The 11,716-nt window shown below is 35.3% G+C and overlaps 1 protein-coding gene across 1 annotated transcript; it reads right to left on the reverse strand.

Moving 5' to 3' along the window:
• Positions 1-1,789: 1,789 nt before the first annotated feature.
• Positions 1,790-4,982, reverse strand: LOC126703512 (uncharacterized). The gene is made up of 3 exons (XM_050402469.1): positions 4,768-4,982; positions 2,525-3,977; positions 1,790-2,307 (listed from the first exon to the last, which is right to left on the reverse strand). Exons 2-3 carry the CDS (start codon positions 3,904-3,906, stop codon positions 2,133-2,135), a joined length of 1,557 nt encoding a protein of 518 aa, XP_050258426.1. The 5' UTR covers positions 3,907-3,977; positions 4,768-4,982; the 3' UTR covers positions 1,790-2,132.
• Between the last annotated feature and the right edge of the window lie 6,734 nt (positions 4,983-11,716).

Genomic DNA, 11,716 nt, shown 5'->3' on the forward strand with positions numbered 1-11,716 from the left:
GAAAGAAAAACACTGTAGCCGCACATTGTAATTTTCTTTGATAATAGTGAAATCCCTGCAACTCTGTGGACGTAGGCAAATTGCCGAACCACGTAAATACTGTCTTGTGCGTGTGATTGTTTTACTTTTGGCGTTTTGTTTTTTCTATTTTTTTGTTTCTCACAGGTTTGAAATTTCGGTTGAATTCCCAACATGTTCAAGTATATAATAATATATAAAAGTTGATAATTTTGTATCCAATAGACTTAAAAATTATATTTGGTATATCTCTGTTACAACCCGGCCCCCCCAAGCATGCATTCCTGGCTACTCCCCTGCTTATGCTGTGTTTGCTACGATAGAAAATGTATCTTGCATTTTCCTATGTTTGGAACGACAAAAAATGCAAGTCGACCGAAAATGTCACATACTCAACAAATTACCTCAAATAAAATTCACAACACAAATGTGTTTTTAGCTCATTTTCAAGGTTATAACAAAATACATGAAAATGAATGATTTTTTGGAAATATATTTCCATAAAATGAGTCATTTTTCAAATTACATGTTACGATGAGCCAAATAGAGTGTTAGTGCTATTTTTTTCTCCCTTTATCTTATTTCTTTCTGTGATGCTGTTCTCAATGCTACTCGTGCACTGATCACAAATTTTTATGAATATTCATTTTTTTTTTCCTTCTCTTTCAACGGCCAAATAAAATATTTTCTGTTTTTGACCATAATCCTTCAACTAAAAAGTTTTAAACCCAAAATTCACAAATCTTCCTAATGTTACCTCGCCACAAGCATATGTAGACAAGTGCTCTAATTTGTCAAATGTTAGATGGAGTGTCCACATTGTCTTACAAAGTCCTTTTTCACAAACAATAATAAAGCCCGTTGTTTTCTTTTAAAAGTGTGGCATATATTGTTATCAACAAAATACACACACTCTTTAGTTGTACACTCACTATTAATTAATTGCAATTCTCAAATTGCATCACTGGGATAATGTTTCCCCAGCACAAAACCGTGGTAAAATGCCATGGACTTTTTTAATTTCTTTTTAAGCCTCACTGCCCCAAATTTAGCTAGTGATTTTAATTATTGAATATTACCAAACTTTATTTGTGCTAGTTTCAATCGTATTTTTCTATATATTATTGGTGCTTTTGACGTGTTTTTGTATTCTTTTTTCAGTGGAACGACAACCTTAACTACGTACACTATAATTTTTGTTTCAAAATTCGACGACATCATTGAGATTTAGAAACAACAATTCAGGATGGACAATGGTTATGGGAACATGAATAACTCATTTTAAGCCATGGTCGTGGTTGTCATTGTTGTCATCATTATGAGTGGATGGCAAAGCACCTTAATTGTCTCAACTGACAAAGAAGGCTATGCGGCTTTGCTATTTTACATCTAGCCACAACTCCCCCCTAGAAGTCATTATTGGATGGTAAATCCTTAACATCCTTGAATAGAAAGCTATCAAAGCCAAATTCAGACAGAAGCACACAAATGGAAACTAGGAAGAAAATAATCCACGACTATCAAATTATATAATTCTAATTACAAATTTAATCAAACGAGAACATGATTATAATTTATATGATGAATGATCTCAATATTCAACAAGGTTTCAGAATGCATGAATCTTCTAATCATCCTTGCCCCATCAATGTAACTGATAAGGAGAAGAGAAAACAGAAGACATAAATGAACCATGAACACTAATTTCACTATCATCTAACGATCTGAAGAACATGGAAAAGAAAGTACAACAAACAACAACAACAGAAGCTGTATTCAGAAATCCAAATCCACCATTAGACAAATATTTGGCTGGAGATTCCTTGACCATAGCTTCAATTGATTCCTCCTGGTTCACCTAGTAGCTAGACAACCTGACCTCACGTATGACACAATAAGTGACTGTATCTGAATCCCCATATAGGAGTTATAGATTCTGCCATGTAAACTAATCAATAAGAAGAAAGGAATTGTAAAGCTACACCCCCTCCAAAAAAAAAAAAAAAAAAAAATACTGCATTTTTTAACACAACTTATAGTGTTTGAAACTATGCAACTATACTGAACAGATATACAAGCCTGTGACAGAGTTAAATAACTCAGTGTCCTTAGGATCAGATTGAGCAACAAGAGAAGCATGAGAACCATCTGTTTTGAGCATTTGGGGGAGCTTTAGATGTCTCAGCTGCACTCGATGTTTCTTTGGGAGTTTGTGGCTGTGATCCTGACTCTTGGCATTTCCCAGGTGGGCCTACCGTAGAACAACCTTTATCCACATCCCCTGACAATCTTCATATAAGAAGAAGAATTCAGCTATTAATTCAAGAAGCAAGATGGATTCACAATCTTAAAGACCCAAAAAAGCTTATAAATTTACCAAAAGTGACATGTCAGGTAGTTTTAACATAAGCAAAGCACCCATGTAATTATTTATGCATAAAACTGTTAGATTTGTGTGTGTGTGTGTGGCTAATTTAGGCTGAGAATTGAGAGCGAGGAAGCTTACATTGGAAAAGCAAAAGATTTTGTACCCTGATCTGAACGATGAGAGAGTCTAGGTGAATGAGATGCGTCCTCAACAAGAGACCGAATATCTTTACTAGAATGTGCCTCATTTTCCATTATAATCTCCCTCATTGTTTTTGAAGCTTTTGTTTCAGTAACTCCTGAAACCTCATCCAAAGTAGCCCTTTTTGGGCTGTTTTCAGTTGATTTATTGGTTGGAGAATGGTTATTTGAGATGTCCATTAACGGACCAGTCATGACTAATTCACCAGATTTAACAAGCCAGTTGAATTGTTCTTTCGTGAAACTCATGTTCCCCGTGTGAATGCTGAACAAAGATTCATTGGAAGTGGTACTCCATTCCATTGGAACTGTAGATTTAGTTCTAGCAAACACATAAGATGGAATCCTGTATTGAGAGGGAGCAGGCTCACTAGGTCGCTCCATTACCTGCACTGGAAGAAATTGTGTTGTTGGCTTATTGGTGAAGCCCACTTCAGTGCTTCGGCCAGACACTACTTGTGCAGTTGGCTGCCCTGCCGATCCATGACTAGATTGTTCGTGATTAGGCATAGAGCTAGCTGGAATATCCTTGTTGCTATGATTTGAAGCTAATTGAGTGTCCTTGGAAAGGCTCGGGGGACCTACAGTGCCTGCAGGGGACTTACTAGTTGCTTTTGCACTAATTTCGAAGGGATCTTCAGTTGATGATTCTGAGGATGAGGATGACATTGATAATGATAATGATAATAAGGGCTCTAGCTGTTTGGTCGGGGTAGAGAGATCAGCTTCACCAATGGCGGTACCAGGATGCATCCCCAGATCACTGTTTGTACTACTCCCATTTTCTGGTTCCATAACCAATATTGCCTGATTTGATTCAGTCTCCAAAGGCCTGATCTCATTGTCCTCATCAAATTTTGGGAGGCTAGTAGCACCTTCAGGGGACTTTCTGGTTACATCTATTCCCAATTGGAGGGAATCTAGAGAGGGAGATTCAGAGGCAGATGATGATGATGATGATGATGAGCGACTTGAGCTTTTTCTAGGAAAGGAATCTGCTTCACCAAGGGAGCTAGCTGAACTTGGCATCAAATCACTGTCAACTCTGCTCCAATGCCCAGGTTCCACAGCTAATAATGTTTGGTTTAAGTCTAGCTCCAAAGGTCCTATGCCATTGTTCTGAATGAGTTCTACAGGTAACATACTGACTGCATTTACATCTAGTTCCAAGAGGTCATCCAAGGAAGTTTCAGAAGAAAAAGATGATGATGATGAGTAGACTAACGCTTTGCCAGGGATAGAATGATCACCTTCATGGAAAATGGAGGTAGGTTGCATCCCCGAATCTCTAATAGTTCCACCTTCATGTCCAGATTTCATGATATAAAATGTCTGATTAATTGATTCAGGCTTCAAAGGTCCTCAATCATCCAAAATCACTGGAACTAGTGCTGTTAAAACAATAGGAAATAGAGGTGATGAAAAAGTTGCACATTTACAATTCAAATTTATACTGATTAATAAAGTAAACCACTAAATTGGTAAAATTTTTGATAAGTAATAAAAAAAGGATTGCCTGAAATTTTTTGCAATCAACAAAGACCCAACAAGAAGCATGCAGATAAAATTACTCTCCTACATGGCACATAGATAACAAACATACATCCATACATATTCATAAATGCATGATGCACATATTCCTATCTGACTTGCATTCACATAGATATGTGCAGATAAAATGGTGGGATTCTTCTCATTTTCCCCACAAATTGTTTCATGTTTCGCATTACCTTGACGTTTCATGTTGTCAACAGAATTTTGTTTTGGGTGTGGAACCATGAAACAGTTACTGTGTTATCCTAAATTGATCATAATGGATTACAGGTTCTCTCTGTCCACATTAAAGCCTCAGCCTAATGTCTCTCACTTTGCATACAATTGAAAAATTGCGGGGTCTCGGAATAAATTTATTACATATTTTTGGAAGTAAACACAAGTCTCTGACCTCATAAAAGTGAAAGAATTCACATGTTTATTTGATTTATTAAAACTGACGTATGAATAAACTTCAAGCTATTGCTTATATATACAGATTTCACAATATGACTATTCCAAGAATATTAGAAGTCTCAAGTAAATCTAATGAAACCAAACATTAAAAAAAAACAATCAACATGATGCTTCATTGACATGTAAGGTATCATAGAAAGAAAGAATGAATAGAAATAGAGAGTTACACACATGTTTTAGTGGAAGAACTTAGCAAGAAGCCTCAAAGTTCCAAAGAGACTGCTGGTTCCAGCCAAGTAGCCCAGATGGCTTGGTAATCAGCAGCCCCGTTGTTAATCTTCTGGCTAATCTTTGAAGGGTAAGAGATGAAACTTAAGAAAATGAAAATTGCAGAGAGAGAGAGAGTGAGAAAGTTTGGGAAGATGGAGGGAGATGAAACAAAGAGATTGGAATGAATGGCGTTGCATGGATATAGGTGTTTGTTTGTCTATGTAGTTTCCTTAAAATAACGGTTTGTCTGTTTGCGGCGCCTATCCACTTAACTAACTTTCGCAAGAAATCTTAGGTGTAGCCGTTATTAGCGGGTAAAAAAGTAATGTCAATAATAGTCAATATTAAAACTAGTAAAACTTGTCATCCAATACCTCTTGTGAAAATATTATACACGTTTTCAACAGCATGATTTATGCAGTGACAGGTTGTACTATAGTTGTAAGTGAGGGCTAAGAGCAAATTTGGTAAAGAAAATGTAACACCAACAAACTATTTTACAAAAATAAGAAGTAAAAAAGTGACGCCAGTAGTGGGCCTAAATAATTTATGCGGTGACAAATTGTGCTATAGTTGTAAGTGAGGGTTAAGAGCAAATTCGTTAAAGAAAATACTACAGTAACAAACTATTTTACAAAATAAGAAAGTGAAAAAGTAACGTCAGTAGTGGGCCCATACGAAAACCAATAAGAATTTGTCATAATAACAATTTGTAAAAATGTTGTAAAATAGTTTATTCGCGTAACGTTATTCATTGGGTAGAGTACTACTCATTTGAGATCCCAATATTGGATTTGGTTGGGGAATGAAGGCAAAACTATTGTGTGAGTCATGAGTGAAATCCAAATTACCAAATAATTTGTGCAATCATTTTTCATTTTATAGAGCACAAATAATTTGTGGTGCCCTTTTACTCTTTATTTTTTAATAATTTTTTTTATAACAGAAATGAAAAGCCCAATATTGCAAGCCCAAATAATATCGGGCCTATTTTGTTCATGTACAGGTTAAAAGTTTAAAACTCAGCTTTTGGAGAAATACTGAACTAATAAATAGTAAAGGTTAAAAAACCCACAATTTGTACGGTAATAAATTGAGGGTGTGAGAGAGAGGGAACAACAGTTCATAAATGGGGTTTTTCTTTGATTTTGAATTGGTGGGGTATAGCTCTCTGCTTTCTTTAAGGTTAGCCTCCCACCTCTTCAATTAGTTGTGTTTTTGTTTTTTAAGAATCCAGTTACTCTGATTATTACTATGATTAAACCTGTTGATCGTTCAATAAAATATTTCTCTACTTATCATTAAAAAAAAAAAAAAAAAAACTAACAGTTCCATTGCTAGTCTTGAAAATTGGAATGAATTCCAGAACTTTGAAATTGAGAGTTGTAATTAACTTTGAATATAAGTGCATGCTCTATTTTCTGCAATGAAGGACAAGAGGTAGATGTTAATCTAGTATCTCACTTGTTTTTAAATTTCTTTTAGTGTTAATCTTTAGGCTTTGTCTATTATAAATGTACTTTCAAACTGTTTGGGATTTCATATCTGGGTCAGCAAAGCCTAGGATCCAACCCTGGTAGTTTGTCTATATATATATATGATAATTTGATACTTACAACAATGGGTAAGGGAGATTTGAAACCTGACCATCTCCATTGGAAACACCATGAGGTGTGTGTTGAGGTGCACGCACGCACACATTCGGTGTGCCTTGAACCCACCCTCCAGTGTGTTCTTACAGAGGATGGAGGTGCCATTTGAGCTAGAGATCATTATTGTCTATAGAAAGTTTATGTCATCCTTTTGCGTCTATAGGTGTAAATGAAAAGAGGTGTGGTGCTTAGTCTCATCCCATTGCGTACGGCAATGAAGGCGTGATTCTAACACATAACCCGGATATTAGGCCTTAAAGCATATTAAATATAATTTTTATATCATGAAGGATGAAGGTCTTCCTTGTTGTCCTTATCATAATGATTAGCTTTTAGAAGAAGAACTCATGTTCCATCATTATTCAAGCTTTAGATTCTCCGTTTTCTTTTTGTCTTGTTGGGTGCTTAGGCATTTCTAATTGATACACATTTAATCCTTCTAATTTGCTTCCTGGGAATAATACTGATTTCAGAATTTAATCTTCATCTAGACTTATCAGTAGATGACAGTACCATGTGCATGTTATGTCATTCTATCCACCCATAATAGCTGTTTCCAAAAATGTTCGATGATGTGATATCTCTTTTTGTGGGTCAACATCATAATTGAGTCTTGACAGCCTTTACATCTTCTGTATCGTGCCTTTTTGAAGGTCTACCTTAATTATGAACTCTACTCTGTGTCTTTGGTTAACTTTATGGTCATGCTGGAAGTGCTATGGCTATGGAGTCTATACTTTTTGGATGGTGAGGATAAACACCTATTGCATGGTCTCAGTTTCTATTGGGTTGCAATAACAAGGTCCACATTTGAGTACTTAAAAATTCAACCAAAATTTTGAGTATTGAACTCTGTTTGTAAATTGTAAGTTACATCTTCTCTATTTTTGGAAGATAGATAAGTAGATGATAGGATTTGTAGAGGTTCATCATATCCCAGTCCACGCCCCTCCCTCCCCCCCAACCCCCCCCCCCCCCTCCCCCCTCTCTGCTAGTGTGTACTCGTGCTCTCTTCCGAACTGAAAATGGGAGAAGAACATCATTTATGATCCAACATAATGAAGACCCAACTTAGGATTTCTCTTCTTTGTGCATGCTTTTCAACATTTTGTTGTAGGGGCTTGCAGAATGGATTCTGAGTTTCATGTTTAAGGAAGATAGCTCTCTTACATGTTAGTTTTTTGCCAAGGATGTTTTTCTTATCCTAAGAGTAATCCTAATAGATTTCTCTAGCACAAAGCATGGACCTGTTCCGATCTTGTTGAAACTTATATCTTATCTTTGTGGAGTAAATAGTTATTGATTTATTTGTACTCATGTAAATCCAATAGCTTTTCGGGTAAGGGGTGGTTGTAAAATTGTGCCAAGTATCTTCATCAACAGGTGCTTAAGAATGAAGCATATGCAACTGGAGATATTGGGATATTTTTGTTCAGAATGCTTTTTTTCAGGTTAAATAATTTAATTTCTAGAGTTCTAAGTTCCTTTTCATCATTCCCCAGTGATTGTCATGGCCACATATATAAGAATATCTTTTTATTTTTTTTCCTCATTCTTTTCTGTTTTTATGGCGTTGCTTTTATCTCTTTTGGGTTATTTCTCAAGTCAGGTTTCAAAATTTTGTACAAATAGTTTTGCATTTACTCTCTCTGTTGAAAAAGAGCCCTTAGTCTAATCTTTACTCTGTTTACTTGCTAAGGAAAGCAGGATAAGAAAAAAAGGAGAAATAAAAATCAAAACTTTAATTATGAGTATATTTTGGGTTGGTGGGTCTCAGTTTTTGTAAAGTTTAAAGAATTGGATGTGGGCTGGGTTGCTTTTTTGAAAGCCTATTTATTTAAAAAAATAACTAAGAAAGAAGTTTATAGTTAAATATCTTTTCCTATTGTTATGGAAGTTTAAGCTTTCCTCTTGTTTGAAGACGATAACTTTGCTCATACAGCAATAATTTATACTGATTTTCTTTTGTCAATTGTAGATTTCTGAAGATTGTGTCATTGTCTAGTCATAGAAAATTTTAATTTAAATTTAACGGGTTTGATATTCCTTCATCAGAATAATCAACAAAGAAAAAAAAAAAAAAGACATAAAAACACTCTTTGAAAACACTTTTATAAATAAAATAAAATAAAATTTCTGGGATGTTCTAATTCTTACAATTGGAACCTCTTCACTTACTTCGCTTTTTTTTTTCTTATACAATTTACTACGAATTTGATCCTGATGTTATTGTCATTCTTTTTCATGGTGTTGTTGGATGTTTTTCATATGATGGATTGGTGTTATTTTGTTGTAATATCTTGGTATGAACCTAGCGTTAGGGTTTCAAATTTTAGTCTAAATGAATATTCTCAGCGTCAAGTACTAATTAGCAACGGTATGTTCAGTGGTTACTGTGTAGAACCGTTGGCTGATGCCCATAGTTGTCTCATCTTTGCAAATCTTTTAAAGAGAAAGAGAATCAAGTGTCTGGAATGCAACTTAGGAGATATCTAGAGGTGATATTATGCTTTTAGGCACCCCCATACTAGTTTGTTTAGTTTACAATTAGTTTTGGGGTTTTATGATTGATCTTAACCATCAAATATTTTAGTATGTTTTGGATATGATTTTATTGGAGTGAATTTGGATTTTAAACTAATCTATTGATATCCTTATGCTAGATAAAAAATAAAAAATAGCAATGTTTGCTTTGATGATATGTGTTTGAGGATGCTTGAGTTATTTGTGGGTATAGTGGAGGTTTTGGATCATTAATCTGGTGTGAAAGGCCTCATAGATCTATACACTATATATATAGTGTCTGTTTGGGAACTGTTTATTTAGCTTTTTGTTGAAAGTGTGTTAAAATATACTTGTACCTTGAAAAAATTTGAAAAAGTGAGAAAAGGTGGGGAAGAAGTGAGGTTTTAAAAAACTGTACATAAAAACTAAAAGTTAAAAGCTAAAAGCCGAAGCTGATGGCAAACAGGCTCATAGACACACAAATTGTCGGTAGCAATAGAGCAACAGCCAACATAAAGGGAAACTGAAGTAAACTGTGTTGCAAAACCTGTTTTGTTTTCTTGAGTTAAACTTAGATTTGTTGCACAAATAGTTTTAAATCACTAGGAAATGCACATTTCAAAACGTCCAAACAATTTGATATAGACTTGTCTTAGTTTACTTTCTTCTGAGCTTTGATTACTTCTTTTTCCTTTTTGTTTCATTTTCTATTTCATAATCACTGTTAGGAGAATCACTGATGAAAAGAAGAGAAATAGGATGATGTGTGACTTCTATCTTTTATTTTTTTGGTAAGTTTATAATATGAGACTTGTTTCTTGGTATGCTTGCAAGTTTGGAGATTAAGCATTATGAAATTATGTCTTCAGTTAAGTTTAAATTATAAGGTGTATGTTTTGCGGTGCTGTCACTTTTCTCCTTTTCTCATTCTACTTTGCTCTTAGACAGGAAAGTTAAATCAGTGATAATGAATCAAGTTGAACACTATTTTTTTTTAGGATAAAGAGGTTCCCCTAGAGAGAAATCTCTACCATCAATTATCAAGGCTTTTAATGGGGAGTTGCAGCACAAAGAAGTAAAAGCATGCATGTTTTAACTTGACTTTGCTTTTGTTCTCGGTCTGCTTCACAAACTTGTTAGGTGACTTAATTGCATATGGTTTAGAGAGAAATAATATGTTAGCAAACTTGAGAGCGTATTTTTTAACAGTGTTAGCCTCCCACCTCTAGAAAAATAAGGCTTCTTCCAGCCAAACAATTGACACTCAGTCTTCTCTAAAATAGGATTCCACGCAGATTCTACCTTCTAGGAGGTGCCAAAATGTATCCCCAAATAGATCATCAGCAAACTCCCAATTTTACAACATAGAATGTCTGCTAGCTCTGCCATGATAATTACATTGTCTACTGGGACCACTTCACTCTTACCTAGACTTTCTTTCAACCTTGTAACAACTTAAAATTAAGTCAACACTATTCTGTGACATATATATTTGATAATGCAGGAAACCATTCTAAAGAAGAGCCCTTTGGACTCGCCCCTAGTCAGCAAATATAAAGCCCCTTTGTTGTAGCATGCCTACCCCCAAAACTAGTAATATAACACAGCCAGCAAACCCCAACTCCCCCCCCCCCCCCCCCCCCACGCTGATAATTGGTCACTTTGTTGTAGCCCAAGGAACTATTAAAAAATCCCGAAGGGGAATTGTTTACCATAATTGAGAAGCGAACAATAGATATGCAGGCTCAAATCCTACTCCTCCATCTCTCTCTAAACCCCATCCTTCCCAATGGGTAGAGTAAGACATCCTAGTTAATATGATCATTAGCTTTTTAGATATCTAGTCTGCAAATCACCCTTGGAATATGGCTCTTAATCTCACCGTCCAGACATTCATCAGCACAGCCATGACATCTGCTTCCACAACCTTCCAACATTGTTGAAAGAATGCCATAGTAAAACCATTGGACTCAAGACTTTGTCTCCCTTCAATTTATTCAACACCTGAATAATCTTTTCCCTTTCAAACTTTTGAGCAATTTATTATCATTCTCATCTATAACATTTAAATCTAATCCATCAACAAATGGTCTCCAGTCCTTTGATTCTTGGTATAAGGACTTGTAGAATTGCACCACCTGATCTCCTCAACATAGTACTTTCCATCCACCTCCGTACCTCCAACATGGTTATTCTGTGTGAGTGAGCCAATCTAAGAAAGATTCTAGTGTTATCATCACCTTTCTTCAACCTTAAGGGCGATGTGAGAAAACAACAAGAATGTTCTAGCCATTCAAACTTTGTCAATGCCTCTTACTCACAGCTATTGTTGTGTAAAAATACCATGACTGGTCATCCCACTTTACATTGTGAAAAAGTTTAATTCTTGGAAGTTGCATCCCTTGACTTACAATTGGATCATTGCTTTTGACACAAGGTTGAGTTGCACGATATAATAGGACTAATGTTAGAGACTACTAAGTTATGAAGCAAAGATTTTTAATCTTGAAATCAATTGCTTGTTGAATACCATTGGAAAAGATAATTTTTTTTATGAGTAAAACAACTCTAAACTGCTTCCCCCTCCCATTGGGCTAAAACTTTATTATATTTAGAAAGCTCTAAAACCTATAGTTTTCATTGTATTTAACAAGATATAAAATGCTTACATTGTTACTCCAATGGTGGTAGGGTGGCATCAAGAACATGGAAAGTATTGCCAAGCTTTCTTTTGATGAGAAGCTTCTTAGCTA

This window comes from Quercus robur, chromosome 10, assembly GCF_932294415.1.
Source record: "Quercus robur chromosome 10, dhQueRobu3.1, whole genome shotgun sequence".
NCBI lineage: Eukaryota > Viridiplantae > Streptophyta > Magnoliopsida > Fagales > Fagaceae > Quercus > Quercus robur.

What these genes read in the sequence shown, in the direction of transcription:
- LOC126703512 (XM_050402469.1), bottom strand. Translation starts at nt 3,906, where the DNA reads ATGAAATCTGGACATGAAGGTGGAACTATTAGAGATTCGGGGATGCAA. An exon ending in AAATCTTTTGCTTTTCCAAT is followed by an intron (nt 2,308 to 2,524) that starts GTAAGCTTCCTC and finishes TCTTATATGAAG; the next exon opens with ATTGTCAGGGGATGTGGATA.